The 16,443-nt window shown below is 48.1% G+C and overlaps 1 protein-coding gene across 6 annotated transcripts in view; it reads left to right on the forward strand.

The window, feature by feature from the left end:
• Positions 1-16,443, forward strand: part of LOC117210537 — a 71,369-nt gene that overhangs the window by 7,487 nt on the left and 47,439 nt on the right. For 3 of the 6 annotated variants that reach the window (XM_033453655.1, XM_033453657.1, XM_033453653.1), the window contains one exon: positions 11,678-13,087. In XM_033453655.1, coding sequence (XP_033309546.1) covers positions 12,029-13,087 — 1,059 coding nt within the window. In that variant the 5' untranslated portion in view covers positions 11,678-12,028. Of the gene's footprint in view, positions 1-11; positions 325-1,299; positions 1,934-2,019; positions 2,080-11,677; positions 13,088-16,443 lie in introns of those variants that run through there. The other 3 variants (XM_033453656.1, XM_033453654.1, XM_033453658.1) reach the window with 3 other exon arrangements.

Raw genomic sequence — 16,443 nt, forward strand, 5'->3', positions numbered from 1 at the left:
GTCGGTGATATAGTGTGTTGTGTGTTCGTAACCGCGCGGCCAGTCAAGTGTTCTGCGAGTCCCGCTTCTTTTTTTTGCTCCTCGTCTTCGACTCTCCGATCCGTGCCGTGCTCTTTTTTTTTTTTACTTCCGCGCGCTCGAGCAACGTTCTTTTTCTCTTTGCTTTTTTTCTTCTCTTCTCTTTCTTTCTCTTCCTTTTCGCGAGCATACCGCCAGTCTCGCGAGTATATATCGGCCAGTCTCGAGATCGTCGCGACCACGACAGCCGCAACGACACCGTCCACGATAACGACGACGACGACAACCAATGCAAACAGTGAGCGCGTGAGTGTCCCTGATGTGTCTGTGAGCCGTCTGCCTCTTTCCTTTTTTCTTTTTTTTTCTCTTCACCGTGTCGGAGCTGCGTGACGACCGGTGCCGCCGATAACTTCGCAATTCGAAAAGGCGGCGATAATTCGTAAGTGTGTTGGTCGCGGCACGCCTGCGCTTTTTTTCTTTTTTTTCTTTTCGTTACGTTTTACGGCTCGTTAAAGCTCACGGAATCGTCGCGCTTCGACGTCGTCCCCCATGAATATGGAGATGAACGGTCGCCCGTCGATCCTTCCCTTGCTCCGCGTCGCCTTTCTTTCATCCGTCGCCCCGTCATCGTCGCCGAACGGCGACGTGCTCGAGTTTCCTTCGAGCGTTCGCACGCGATCGCCGTGCTTCAGCCGTCGCGCGTGACAACACGCCACGCGAACGCGTCCCGTCGCGCCGTTCCGTTCACGACCCGATATTTGGCCACCGTCGTGTTTCCCGTGCTGGAAAAAAAAAGTGTCACGAGGAAAGTGTCGTTCGATCGGCCACCGATGGCACGCTGTCGCGCGTGTGTCACGCTTTCACGAGTCGAATCGCCGCGCCGTGTCGAACCACGAGCAGATCCGTCAGTCGATTTTGGACGAGCCGCGTTTCGCCAGGAATTTTACCGGAATGCCGATTCGACGAAATTATTTTTCCTTTTCTCTGAAAATCGTCCGTCACGTTCGTGAAATCCTGTGACAGCAGTGTTTCGACGTGTTTCGCGTGCCGATCTTTCGCGATCCATTCGTCGAAATCGATCGAACGAGCCATCCGTATTACGATTGTTTCGGTGTAAAAGAATTTTGTGCGAATTATCTCGTAAAATGTTTTTAGTTGCGTCGATCGATCGAAAGAAAACGCGTCTCTTTTGAAATGCCACGCGTTTTCGTACGTGGAATCGGACAGTCTCTGGTGGAAAAGGTCGCCTTCCTAACGATTTCTCGTCCCATGGTATAAAAAGAAAGACGAGAAAGGTGGAAGAAAAAAAGAAGTAACGGTGGAAGGTAGAAAAATCGCGAAAGGCTTGTCGACGGAGAAAAGTTGAAGAGAAGTTGGGAATCGGTGGTGGAAAGAGGGAGGGAGAGAGAAACGCCGGGAGTCGCGTCGGTGTGTCGGAGGAGATAGCGGCATCCGTTTCGGTGCCCGTTGCGGGACGGTCGCCACACCCGCCCGTTTGGGAATTCAACTTACTGCCGCTCGGGACACCGAAGCGTTCGACGTTTTCTCCACGGTGTGTGTAACGGGTATCACGAAAGGCGGCTGTTCGCGGCGGATTAGATTCCGACCGGCGCAGAAATTGCTGCCCCACGGTCTTTCGCTTTTCTGCGCCGCGCTCCGTGCCGTTACAGACATTTGAACCGCCGTGCCCGGTGATACGTAACGATGGAACATCGAACGGAAGCGATCAGAAATCGTGATTGAGAAAAAAGAGATCGATTCGAATGGTGTTTCGCGGATCGAGCGATTTTTAATTTGATTTTAAACGTCGACCACTGTGCAATTGATAAACAAAAAAGTGTGATTCGAACGAAAGTGTACACGAATCGTCCAAAATCGGCGCGGCATCATTTGCGATGAACCGAGGATCGAATAGGTGAATATTTCAGTGGTGATATTGGATTTGTTTCTATCTTCCTTTTTTCTTTTTTTTTTTTTTTAAATTGACAAAGTTCGGAAAGTTACATCGTGTGGAAATTACATGGAGCGCTGTAGAGCAGGTGTTTTATCCCTTGTTTTTCGGTAAGGTGTTACGATTCTTTTCTGACTTTCTTTATCGAATTTGCGATCGATCCAAGATTCGTCGAGACGTCTTTGTCTTCGTTTTACGTTGTTGCCACGAATGTGTTTAAGGTGGTCTATCGTGGTAATTAACTCGTGTTTTATATTTTTCGCGATTTTCGTGGTTCCTTTATTTTCCTTTGCAATTCCGTCAAAATGTAAGTGCAGTATCATTTGGTTCGATCTAAATCGGGACCATGTTCTAAGTTAGAAAGTGTTGTACCGAGACAAATTGCGTCGCGAAAAGGAGACATCGAAATTGTTAGGAAACGCTTTGGGATCAAACCTACTGTAAACTTCGTATAACGTAAAATACATACCGAAATAGCCACGTAGATTCTACAAAAAATCAGTTACAGCCCATTCCATTTATTCGAAAAGATAGCGCCGATACGTACTGCGATAGAAAGATTTAGTCGACTGGAAATTATCAAAAATCCGATTCGATCGTCGCATGGGAAGGTTGGTGAGTTTCGATGCTTCGAACGCTTCGACTATCAAAGTCGTGTAATTATCTTCGAAGAAATATCGAATGGCGTGCAGTTTATACTCGCGGAATCACGTGGGAAATAAAACCGAGGAAAAGAGGAGAAACATGGAATCGAGTGGCGAAAAAATTCCAATCGGGCCAGGAAAAGTATCAAAGCGCGACGCAAAGAGCGTCCTCGTCGAGTTGTCGAGTCGAGGTCTGGAAAGTTTCCTGACGCATGGATACGCTCAGCTATCCCGTTGGCTCTTGAATATCCGTAACCTATCTCTCTGTTTCTCCACCTATCCTCGACAAGGTGGAAACTCGGCAAAAATTCCCCATCTTCTATTCCCGTGGTCCTAGTTTTCCAGAAGCCGCACACCCCTGCCTGAACACGGATCTCTCGCCCCCTTCGATCAATAGTCTAGGTAAACACGTTACTCGCGGCAGACTGCATCCCGACACCGGTCGGAAACTGCCAAAAGTGCAACGTATACCGGGGGACCTGGGCTCGACCGCCAGGATTGCCCTTTTCCGCTCTTAACTTTCCGTCCCGATCCGTTTTGCACTCTCCCAATTCGCGTTAAAACACACAGAAATTGCCTCTTTCGATTTTCCACGGGTAGACACGGGAACGATCGTTCGATATGGTTCGATGAACGGGTTAATGCACTTTCTATAATCAGAATGTCGTTTATATCATCTGAGATTTGCCAGTTATCTTCGACAATTGGCGTATTTCGCGTATACTAGAGACACGTTCGCGAACTATTTTCACATTTTACACGTGTCACTAGGAATCCTGGCATAATCGTAGAAATATTTCAGTTGCATGCGTTTTGGGGGAAAAATTTTCGAGCTTCGCTCGCACCTAGTTCGCGATCTTGGCAAATTTCATCCCCGAGACGAGTCAAAACGTAACATCCTGTGGCATCTTCGATTCACCTTCGATGCAATCCTCCTTCCAAGCCACGTTCCAACTTAAATCACGGTCTACCGTCTAGAATTCCAAACTACCCACCGATAGCAGAAGGAAAAAAGAGCGAGAGGAAAACAAGAGAGAGAGAGAGAGAGAGAGAGAAAAGCGAAAAGCAAGAAGACGTGGTAAAAGAAAAAAATCCCTCGGAGAGGTAGAGAGAGAGGGGGTGGTTTCCGAAAGAGCGCACAGGGCCGGTGGTTGCAAGCGGTGCACGATGGCACGACGAATCGAGCAGAAAAGTGGGCGCCGCTGGGCTCTCTCTCTCTCTCTCTCTCTCTCTCTCTCTGCGTTGGTCTGGCTTGCGAAACCGATCGTGGAAAGGAGAGAGGAGAGTCGGGTTGCGTGGTGCGCGGGAAACGGCCGGCCAAAAGCGGCGCGTTACTCGCGTACGTGCGTGCGTGCGTACATGCTTGCGTGGCTCTGTTGGATGCGTGTGGCTCGTGTGCGCGCGCCTGTATATAGAGACGGTCGGATGGCCGCGGGCCACGGTAGAGGTGTACGTGGTAATACAGTGGCCATGCGAGCTTGATTACACATTGCGATCACGAGTGTTCCACGAGCGGGCGGACATAAGGCCTTTTGTCACACCATGGCCTGCGGGCAGGAAGCACGTAGCGTGACACCGGGCCGCCTCGCTGTGCAAGCGGCACCCACATTATACGCCGCGCGTAATATGTATATGACGGGATACGCCGGTGCGACGAAGACAGAGGGAGAAGGTCGACGTAGAGGCAACCAGCCAAGGCAGAGGGTACAGCAGAAAGAGGGAGAGGGAGAGGGAGTAAGAGAGTGTGTTGGGAGGTGGACCGAGGGTAGAGGACGCGCCATAATACCGGTGGTCCCATGCCGGTACGTGACTTGTGTGCCGCTTTAAGTCGCCGGGACGCCCGAGTCGTGGCCTTCCCGAGAACACCAACCCGGTTTCTGCCACCTAAAGGAGCGCGCACGGCTCCTATTGCGCCCGGGTTATTGTATCCGGTATCGGGTGGCCGCGAGTTTCGACCACGGTAATCGATTGCGCTCTCGGGGCCGGCGAGTTGTGCGGCGTGCCGGCAAATTGCCGAGAGGCTCCGTTTAGCGAGCCGTCTCGCGGAAAATCGGCAGCGTTACCTCGCTCCGTAACCGAGACGAAGGCAGGCTGATCCTGATAAGGGAGATGGATTAGGGCGAGTAGTTTCGCAGAAACGGGAATCTTGCGTTTTGAACTTGTTCGTTGCAATTGCCCAACAATTCGAAGGAGAATTTGATTTAACTCTGAAACCTCGTTGCCACTTGCGCTTTCTTACTAGCTACGAATAGGAAAAAAATTTATTTATCGCGCTAGAATTGGAATATTTAGAAAGAGAATACGTGTATTGTGTGTGTGTGTGTGTGTGAGAGAGAGAGAGAGAGAGAGAGAGAAGGGTTTATGTGTATTAAGACTGGAAATCCTACCGCAAAGGGAAACTAAAAACGAACATGTCGTGACAAATTGTCGTGTTAGCGATGCTTTCGCAGAAAATTGAAATCGTCATGAAAGATCTAAGGGTTTCGAGAAAGTGAATAGGGAACGTAGCGGTTCGTAGAAAAATCGAATACGCCTTTGGGATTGTTGAGTTGCAGCTGCAACGACGAGGTGAATCGACGAGAAGACGCGTTCAGACGGAAGTAGGGCGAGTCGGAAAACCGGAACGTATCTTATTCTTGGAAAATTCGCAAAACTCGCCAAGGCCATCGGTATAAGTAGGCAACTGTAGCCGAGCCTTTGTCCCGGTAGAAATCGATGATATTTTTAATCAAACTCGAAGCAAGGCGAACGATGATTTTCTTAAGTGGATAGCACACTGAGAATCAAAGTGACTTTTTTTTTACAAATATAATTTTAGAATACTAGTTGCGACGTCTAATAGCTCCGGTAAAGATAAATCTCGAGGCAGGGAATAAACTGCAAGCTGAAAAAAGAGTCGTTACCTGCCAAAGACTTGTTGCATTCTAACGATAAGAAAAATCGTTGGTTCGGCGTTGCGTGCTTGGCGATCGGGAAAATCGCGGTAGAACGGCGCGGCGCAGCGCGAGCCGCGATACGTGCGAGTCCCGTTCGCGTGAAAGGTGACGTGTCGCCTTCAATTTTCTCGATTCCGTCGCGCGATTAACGTCCTCGGCGTGTCGGCGTATCGGTTCGTTCTCGGCCGCTCCAATTTTTCGCAGTGTGCGCGTCGCATTCCTCCGATCGATCTCGTACGCGGTTTCCGGTTGAATTCCGCGGCACGTCGGATAATTTCAAGGATCTGTTCTCTGCAAGACGAACCGCCACGCTGATTAGAAGTATCTGATTATCGCGAAGAAGAGCCCCGTGTCAAGGTTGCTCTATCCTCGCTTCGCTCCGCCATTGTTCTCCTTAATTTCGATTCATTGATACCCCAGCCGACAATAACCACGATAATCATTCCTCGACAGGACTGCCAACAAAGGTCGTATATATTTGCAATTCCAAGTGACGTCGATCTTTCTTTAAGGAGTTAAATGCCTTTTTTGTGACGCGTCACTTTTTATAGAGTACTTAATCTTCGTCAACAAACTCGATCGTATACGATGGCAAACAACTGGAAATCGAGGAACTAATGTAGTTTTTGCGCAAAATCACCGAACGTATCGAACGTGAAATTTTTGACGCGTGGAAAAATATATTCTATACGATCAAGAATCCGTTTTCTCTCCGAATTGTTCCGGTCTCTTCGATTCGCGTTTTATACTCGAAGAAAAGAAAAGACAGATTACGAAAATATTCGTGAAACACAGAAAACGGAAACGCTTGCGTTTCTCATCTTTAAAGATCAACTTCGGATCGGGAAAGCATGTTTATTCGCTTTTTTTATTCGAACGAATAAAAAACATTGCAATTAAGACGGAAGAAACAGCGATGTGACATTAGCATCGATCGCGAAAAGATAATACAGTACGATCTATCGTTCGCAAATAGACACCCTGTTCGATACAAAAGTTTGGCACGCTCTTCGTTTAATGAAGTGTCATCGTTAAAGGAAATTCGCGAATAACAAAATTCGCAAACCGCAAAGTCACGGCACGGCGGTAGCATATTATTCTTCGAACGCGAGTCATTTAATTCGAACGTAAAATAACGAAAATGCTTTCCAACGAGAGCGAAGCATTTACTTTCCAAAACAAAAGAATCTTCTAATCCCACTCACCGCGAGCCATTTCTCTCGCTTACGCGGCTATTGACCTCTCGCGATGATTAATTAGATCCTCGTTTAATTAATTCAGCTCTTCCGAATACGTTTCATCGGCCAAGAGCCGTTTCGTACGTCGTGTAAAACAATTTTCTAGATTCCTTCGCCGTTGCTATCTTTCCTTTCGATTCGACAGTAACAACGAGTAAAATACCAAGAACTAGAAATTATCGGATCGGTTCGCAAGTTAGTGAGAATTTTGGCGGGTCTGTTGCGACGACAATGCGTTATCCATAAAAATTATTTTACGAATTAATGGAATTCGCCCCCACTACAATCGGAATTTTTGCCCATCGTAAGAAAAAAGATTACGGTTGATTATGGTCGACTAAATCTAAAGATTAGAGAAATGCGAAGTAATATCCGTTATAACTAAAGGAATTACTTTATAGCCAATAGCACAGTGTAATGCCACAGTGATAAGGTAAAACGATACAGCAGTTAATATGTAAAATATGTAGTGCTTAAAAATGTAAATCAGAATGCACTTGCATCGTAAGCTACGTGACATCAATAGGCGGCTAATAATTATCGTCAAGGTGGCAATGTATCGTAGGTAAAAATAAATCTTATCGTCTTCCGTTTCATCTCTCGTTTCAGTTACAGATAAATAAATAACTAGAAAAACAAAAATAGTGCAAGAATAGTGCACCAATTCCCGAACGGCCAACGAACAGCATGGGCTTAGAGCTTTTTGGTTGTGCGCAGCTAGCGTTCCTGGGTTTTCTAGGCCCGCGTAGTTGCACCAAGTAACACAGCCTTGCGGTTTTACAACAACAACGATGATAATAATCATGGTAATAACAAAAACTTGGATCGACGATAACGGTAGAAGGAAAAAAGAAACGCGTCCTTGCGAAAAAGAGAATACGCAAGAAATTTTTCGACGAGTCGCCATGGAGAATAGGCCTCGTCGTCATCCGGCGGCGGTTTTCCCTCGATTTTCATTCTTGGTCGCGCGCGCAATCTTTGATAATGACGCCGGAGATAATTTACAGTAAGCCGTGCGCCGCCTTAAGCAGCCGCGCCGCGCCGCGCTAAAGACCTCGTTTCTGCCACCTAAAGGAGCGCGGTTATATCGCGACGAGGCTATCGGCCTCGTTCCATCGGTTCCCTTCTTGGACTCTAGCTTCGTTATCGCTCCCCGTGGATAGTAATTCCCAGTCGAGATCTTGGAAATCGATTTTTCGACCCGATTTTTCGGTTTAACCTTGCTTCGGCTACGTCTTCGTCGATTCGGATAGATCGACGGTAAATGGTTTTGGATTTGTTAGAAATTAAAATTGGCTTGCGTAATATCGCGTAAAAGATTGAAAAATAGACGACGGTTCGCGTAATCCGTATTCCAAAATAGCTACCGAAATTATTAGAAGCTCGACTTTCGATAGTTTACCGCTGACCGATGATTACTTTCTCATAACTTATCAAGGACAAATTGATAAAAAGTAGACTTTGATATCCAACGCATAAATAGCGTATGACCTAAGTGTGCTAACGCATACTAACGTGCGATATACTTCGCCTATGTCATTTGGTCTTCGATTAACAGATTTGAAAAAGGGTTTACGTAAATCCTTAAATTAGACGATCTATAAAAAAGAAAAAAAAAGATAGGTTTTGTCGGAACTTTTCTATAAATTCCACCAACTCCTATGATAACCGATTTGCACTCTCTCTCTCTCTCTCTCTCTCTCTCTCTTTCTCTCCCCTCTCTTCCTTCATTTCTGTTGAATTCTGTTATCTAAAGGAGCGTGGATACATCGCGGCGAGTTCATTACACGATTCAGGCTATCGCGGCGTATGGTCTGCCGATCGACCTTATTGAATTAGCGTTCGCCGATGGGTTTGCTTGGCGATTATCTGACGCGGCCTATCTCTATATACCTGTCGTTCGTTACGGTTGTCGCGCCGCTTTGCGATAATTACGAAAACAAAATCTGACTCAATTATACGAGCAGCCGCACCAATAACTTCTTTCCTTTCCCTAATCTTTAACCCTAATCTAGAGATTAATTCTTCTTCGCAATTACTAGGAAGCTGAGACTAACTTTCGCTTGTTCGTCGCTTTTGCGACGTAAAAATTCGATTTAAATGACACGAAAAACTTGCATTGAGAATGATATCGGTATCGCTTACGAATTAGCGGATGTTTCGTATGTCGTACGTTGCGAAACTGAGAATATTCAAAGTTTAATTAAACATTACAAAACCTTGCTCTGTCTCTTAGAAACGCCATTAAGAAGGCTATTGCTACATGCAGGGTAGAATATTTAACTCGAAACGTGTTCGATGATTCCATTGGCCGATCGAAGAGGGTCTCGTCTCGATCATAACAGGCTGACGCAGGGGTTAGTTTGATCTGAGATAGGGCTGGAATCATGGGGCGTAACGGCGAAGGGTGAGCGCGACGAGGGGATGTTGAAAGTTCGCTTCTCCATTTTCGTGAACGCTTTTCCGTCGGCTTCCTTCCTTCTGCTCGTTCGATTTCGTGGTAGTCGATAATTAACGGACGCGTTGCGCGCTTTCGAATCGATGCGCGTTTCGATATGTACGATATTTCGACTTCTTAAATCAGTCGACTAGATTTTCTCAATATGCAGGCAAGCTAAAAAATCGTCGGCGAAGATTTTCAAAAAATTCGGCACGTATATCGCTAGTATCGTCAATGACGAGACGTTAGCGTGGCGAGACGATCGCGATACGCAAAGGAAATCGGTGGCTGGTTAAATAACCGGTTTCCTAATTCGCTGCGCCGCCGTCCGAGTCGCGCTCGTGTCTAATTGCATACCATTTATGTCGCGCCGCCGTTCTAACACCTGTCTTACGAAAATCCATTAGTGGCGCGCATGCACGAGTCCGAATAGTCGGCTGACGTGCGAATTCGTAGCTTCGTGGTCGTAGCCGAATGACAGCCGCCGCCGCCGGCTTACCATACAATCCCTGCCCCCTTCTTGCGCTTCCATCACCATTTTCGCGTCTTGGGATCCTCTCGAGGACGAACGTCGTTTTTCGCGTGTCGGAAACGTCGCGGCTCGTTACACCGCCACGATGAAGCGTTGGTTTCTATATCGATTTCGTCGAGCGTCGAGAGTCGTTTAAAAAACGTCGACGCGTTCCTGTTTTGTTTTTTCGAGCGTTTCCTTTTATTTCAGTTTTGGTTGGATACCTTGCAACGCATGTGTGAATCGCGATCGTGCATTCGTTTCTTTGGTTTTGCGACCAGTGCGTGATATGTGCTCGGCAAAGACACAGTTTTTCAATTATCTCAAGGTATTTTATCGTTTGGCGAAAGTATCGGTAGAACGGATCAGAATTTCATGTAAAAACCATCGTTCAGGGAAACTGAATATTTAAAAACCGGCGTGTTTCGATACCTATCGCGTGGGGACTAATTATTGAAGCAATATTTGCATACGTGCGAAACATATTTTCCTTGTCCTTTTATCACGAATACAACGTTTTAACCACGCCGTCTTTATTTCAGCAAACATCCAAAGGATTAGTGATTCGAAATTTTCGATATTTCTTTCCGTGTACGTTTGTTAGCCTACGGTGCTTTCCAAAAAGTCGCGAGAAGAAGGAACGATATAATAGCGAAAGAAACTTTTACTGTTGCTAGGAAACACCGTTAACGGCCGCGGTACTCGCTACGACGATAGACGGAAACGTAGCCCGCGTTCACAAAGCTTTTCTTCGCACATCATCGAGGCTAATCCTAAGAGACACCAGTCCTTTGACAGTCTTCTCGAACGAGCTAAGGATTCTGACGTGGTGACAAGCTCTCGAAGCAGCCTAAGTTCATTAAAATGACATTTTTCCTTGAAAAATGAATACCACGTTTGTTAATTAAGAATTTCGAGTCCGCGAGGCCGAAATAGTGAGGTGAAATCGATTAGACGCTAAAGTATATGCGTCGAGGCGACAATTTAGAAACACGAAAAAAGATAAGAAGCTTCGGCCTAATTCAGGGCCGTGCGATGTTAACTTAACTGCTCTGTCCTTTCCGAGATATCTAAATACATTTCATGTATCGGAACCATACATTCTACAATTTTGAAAGCTGTTTCTGAAAATACGTGAGTTGTTATTCTTCGCGCAATGCGCATATTTTGAATAGACGCTTTAAATATTAATTCGCAAATCACACCGCACTTTATGCGATAATCTTGAATTATTTTGATACAATCAGCAGACGGCAGATATTCTTTTAATTTTTAGTCTAAAAAAAGGCTGCAAGGTCGATTTAATATTAATATAATTTGTTAGTATTAATGCAACTCTGTTTTAATATTAATCTTTTTGCCACGTTCACCCGTTTGTTGCCCGTTGTACGAAACACATGGTGTCGCGAGTCTACGCTTTGCCGTAAAGGGTAGCAGGAGCGAATGGAAGAAAATAATTGGACGAAAAATGTCAGTCGACTTGAACGAAAATTGTCAACTAATGACGGAAAATGTAGCCTGTAGTCGAGCTTAGTGAACGAATAAGCGGATCGATACGATTTTATTTTGCAAAGTTACAGCCGGTTCGAAAAAGCTGGAGCTGGAATCTCGTAATCATCTACGTGGTTGGTGAAATCTACGCCGATACCGATCTTTCCAATCGGCGGTCGTAAGCCTGTGGTCGAAAAGCTAATTTTAGGCGAAAAAAGTTTTTCTCTCGAGAGAAAGAGAAAGGCATTGCGGCAACGTGAACAGGCGAAACCAATTTCTGTAGGTGAATTTCAGTAGCGCGTATTACCGTGGCCGCTACGCCGCTAGGTTTCCACCTACTTGGTCGGCAGTCCATTAGCGGGCCGGCCTCGTTAAAACGTTTCCGCCGCTTAATCGTGCATAGCTAATTCCACTTGTCACACGTGCCGGTATTCTTTTTCTTTTGCAGGCAAGATTCCTAGACGAGGACAACCGGGTCGATTTTCCCGCGGGCAACATCCCGGAAGCGACGACAACGACTGGACCGTCGCCAGTGGACATCGTGGACGTCGATATACAACAGCCAGCACACGACCACCCCCTGTCGCTCGCTCGGCCTCGTGTATCGTCTCTCTGTGTACGTGGCTGCTGTCTGTGTCTCCGTCCGTCTGTCGGCGCGTGTACCCGCGTACGAACGATAATGCTGGCGGCTGACGGTTTCGGTGATCGACGACGACGCGGCCGGTGAACTAGTGACAGTGTGAAATCGATCGTGAGCAGGGAAACCGGCTAGCGGTCGCACTAAATATACCCGGGAATAATGGCCAGCGCGACAATGGGACTCCGTCGCAGAGTGCCGGTGAACAATTCGCCGACCCCGTCGGGCCAATCCTCGTCCACCGGCTCGTCCAGCAAGCGTTCTAGATCCGAGAACAACAACAGCCCGTCCCATGGTAATCTCAACTCTATGCCACGGGACGAGCCACCGACCAAGAAGTCACGTGGCACGTCGACCAACGCGACCAAGGGCTCGTCGTCCTCGTCGCCGGAAACCAGTCCCTCGTCCAAGAGTCGAGGTGGTTCCGTGTCGAGGTCCAACGCCCAAACCAAGACATCCTCGGCATCCGTGTCCACGTCAGACGCGGTGTCCAACAACAGCGTGTTGTCCAATAGCTGGCAGACCTCGTCGAACATGTCCGATGTGTCGACGTACGCATCGGTAGCCGGATTGAGCATGGCCGCGAGTCCAACCGCTGGCCTGTGCGCCGGTGGTCTCAGCATGCCCACTCCGATCCCGTACATGTCGTCGTCGATGGCGACGTTCGTCGGAAATGCCACCAACCTAGGCAAGAGCTCGTCCGTGTCGTACCTGGACATTTCCAACATGACCGGTGGCTCTTTGAGCACGTCCGCTGGCTTGAACAGCGGCTACGTCGGCAACGGGAACGCTGGCAACGCGATGGACTCGAAGAACGGCGTACCCATGCCGTTCCCTGGAATGTCGGCTGGCGTGAACGGCGCTGGTTACGGGATGCAAAAGGGTCAACCAGAGAACGCCGGTCTACCCAAGAAATTCCAAAACGACGGAATGTTCAACGCGTATCAACCGTGGGTGATCAAAACGTACGGAGATTTGGCGAAAACTAAGACTATCACGATCAAAAAGTACGCTCGTATATTGCGAACGCTGAGAGGTGAGGAAGTGAACAGTGCGGAGAACAGTAAGTTCCGGTTCTGGGTGAAGAGCAAGGGCTTCCACATCGGCCAGCCGGAAGGATACGACGCGAAACCGGCGGACAGGATTATCGGCCGTCACGCGGTGACGAGTCCCGGATTGGATCCTCCGCTATACGTGCCCACACAGCTGCCGCACAACAAGGTGAGTCAGTCCGTCTCTTCTATGGATTATCGTGTTCCTCGTGGGTCTCGCCGCGCTTCCGGCTATAGGCTGCAGCTCTGTGGCCAGCTGTACGAATCGTTCCGGGGAATCGCGTGCACTCAACGAAGTTTCGACGTTTCAGGATAATCGTTTATTTGTTCTAACGGATAGATGTAACAGGACGCGAAGATAACGGTCTACCTCGGTTTCAGCGGTTCCGTAGGATGCTTCGATAACGTAGAGAAAGCATATTTGTTCGTTCGTAGACGTCGAGACGTTAAATTTTTCCGAAATCAGATAAAACTGGAAGGGATCGATCCGAAAGCAAGAAAACACCTGGAAAACGAAGCGAAACGAGTTACTCCAAAATCACAAGTCGTATGGTCGGTACCCAAGGGTTTTCGAAGCGAGCCACGCTAAAAATACTTCGTATTGAGTTCGCACATTTGTCCGACGCCGGACTGAATATACTCTGACCACGTATAAACACACTTCAGTCTGCTTCGGTTCGGTTTCGCTTATAGTCATCGTTTTTAAACTTCGCTTCGTGAGAACCTTAGGCAAACGCGTTACGATCACGCGTCGCTCCTTTCCTCGCCGTCTGTGAACTTCGATCGATTTCTAAAACTATAGTTGCGGACATTTCGCGCGACTAAACTCAACGCATCGCGTTGCGTCACGTTTTCTCCGATTCGTTGTCGCTTAGATCATTCGTCGTTACGTTTCTCGTCGCTGCGTTCGAATTCGCTAGGAAGAAACGCGTAAGACGAAACTCGTGCGTACCAGTCGCATTAAAAATGTAATCAACGAGAAATAGACGCTGGTAGAAAATCAACGACAAAAAGCTGGAGCGCGTTTCTAACCAGGCAGATAATACGTATCATCATGCACGAAAACTCGCCATAAAACCAGCATCCCCGGAAGCTGTCGCGCTTAAACGCCTCCGAGTGAGTGCGCGCGCGAGCGTAGACCGCAGACGATTTCTCGGTGGATTCGCGCGGCGGTCCAGCGAGGTTACGGGTCGAGAGAATTTATCTAGCGGGCAAGTGGAAAAACCGCGAGAAATCTCGGGCACGGTTGCCAGGAAAATGGATCGCGAGCACGCTCTTATACAACGCGAACGGGGCAAGGGTGAGCGAAAGAAAGAACAGAGCGGCGAGGGAGAAAGGGGGGAGGAGGTGGTCGGATAAGGTGGCTGCCTAATTACGTCTAATTACACGGACGTGCATAGGCAGCCGCGGTGGCTGCCGGCGCGGCGTATTCGCCGCTCGACCGGCCAAAGAAATCTCGAACAACTATGCGGTTCTCGATCTATGTGGTTCCTCCGATGCCCGATCGATTTTTAACCGTTCGAGTGCACACGGCTCGTCAGAGAGATCTGATCGAGAAATATCAAACGGTAGGATCGTGTTTTCCTATTTATAGAAGCGTCTTGGCAAAAATGCACGTAGTTTTTAACACTGGAACTGTCGCATGGCTAAAAATATATAGAGCGTCTGCAAAAAATATTGGCATACTTTGATAAAAAAAACGCTTCATTGGAAAACAAAGGAATGTGGCGATACATTTTGTAGCCGCAACAGCTTTTGTGCTCTTGAAAAAAGAAATATTCCGAGTTACTAGGAGAAGCGCACAACCGATATTTTCCCAGCGCTGGTCGTGTGCATTCTTCGAAGATCAAAAATTCCGCGAGTTCCATTTTCCTTCGGTTTTTGTCGCATTTTTGTCGACTGGCCGGTGGCCCAGATCTCTCTTTTGCGGCTCGATCCAGCTCGCGGCAGTTCCCAACGTAACGCGCGCCACGGCCTTCGATCTCGGCCGCGTAATGGCCTGTCCATTTCTCACGGCGGGATCTGGCGCGGCGGTTCTCTTCTTCGCTGGCTGCCGTCTCGCAAGTGGAACGCGCGCCACGGTGCATCTCCAACTCTTGATACGCGTTCGCCGCGAAAAATTTCAGTCACGGGCTGCCGTGATAAATAACCGATAATAAGTTGTCTGGCGGAACGGCGAGGGGAACGCGTATGGTAATCCCAGGTCCGCGGAACGGATCGATCTTCCGGCAAGATGATCGCGCGCGCGGCCCAACGACCGCCGCGCCGTCGTTATCATCCCACCACGATTGCAATCGATTCCTCAGGCTTTCTTCCACTCACCGAGACCGTTTCTTGTTATCGAGACTCGTCTCGATCGTTCTCTTGCGAATAGTTCCGTGTCGTCTTTCGTCCATGTATGTACGTGTACATTTTCTCCGGAGACTTTGGTTCTCCGGTTTTTTCGGGCGTGAGTTTCTTTTCCAAGATTCTTGGCGCCACACGTGGGCGAGAATCGCGGTGACGCGTAACGTTACGTATTAGCGTCGTACGCTGTTTCTCGTAAAATGGTGTCTCGCGTTTGTTAGCGTAAAAGTTCGAGATATTTTTTAAAGTTACGGAGAACGGTATTTGCTCGATATCCATGAGCGATGTTTTCCAATCTCGAAGACGCAGTCCCTATGACGTGAAAAAAGAAACGCTCGAGTTCGAGTTTCCACGCCATCCGATTACGAAGCAGCGAACGACGGGCATCGTCGCGAACATCCGGCATTTTATACCGTTCGACTAGCATTATCTAACAAAAGAAAGCGCATAGACATCGACAGACGCAACCGATCGGAGTTAGAAAAATTTAGTCGAAGTACATAACTCGACTGTTGAGAACGTGCGGAAAAATTTGCGGGGAGGTATTTAAAGTAAAATAAAGTAACAGGTTCGCGCCGTTAAAGCGGACCTTAAATCGCTCGAATCGAGGTAATTTGACTAGCGCGAGACTCGATGGAACTGAAAAAAAAAAGAACAAAAGCGAAACACTATCCAACAGCGTTATCAAACGCAGTCATCGAACCAATTAACTAGTTCGAATGAACTCGTCTTACCCGCTAGAAGCGTTATCCAACGCGAAATGAACTCGATGAACCGGTTAAAAGGATGTAGTATATCTCGGAACCCAAAAGTTTCACCCGCCATACGACATCGACTCATGGTCGCCGCGAGCGGCGAGAGGCAAACGAGCGAACGAACGCGCGTTTTCCCGAGGCTTTGGGTCTCGAGGCGCGCGCGGGCGCGTTTTCAGGCGACGACGGAGCAAGAACGAGCGAGCAAAAGAGAGAGAGAGAGAGAGAGAGAGAGAGGTAGGGAGAGAGCGAGAACACGACGGCAGAAAGGCAGAGCGCGGCTCGGAGCTATCATTAACGACGCCGCGACGCTTCGCAGCCCAGGAAGCTCTCTCGGATTTACGCCTCTGACGTTCGTGGCGGCGTAAGCGTGGGATTCCAGGCGCGGAAGTAACGAGAGGGAGAGAGAAAGAGAGGGAGGAGCGAG

This window comes from Bombus bifarius, unplaced genomic scaffold (assembly GCF_011952205.1).
Source record: "Bombus bifarius isolate JDL3187 unplaced genomic scaffold, Bbif_JDL3187 scf7180000008206, whole genome shotgun sequence".
Classification (NCBI taxonomy): Eukaryota; Metazoa; Arthropoda; class Insecta; order Hymenoptera; family Apidae; genus Bombus; species Bombus bifarius.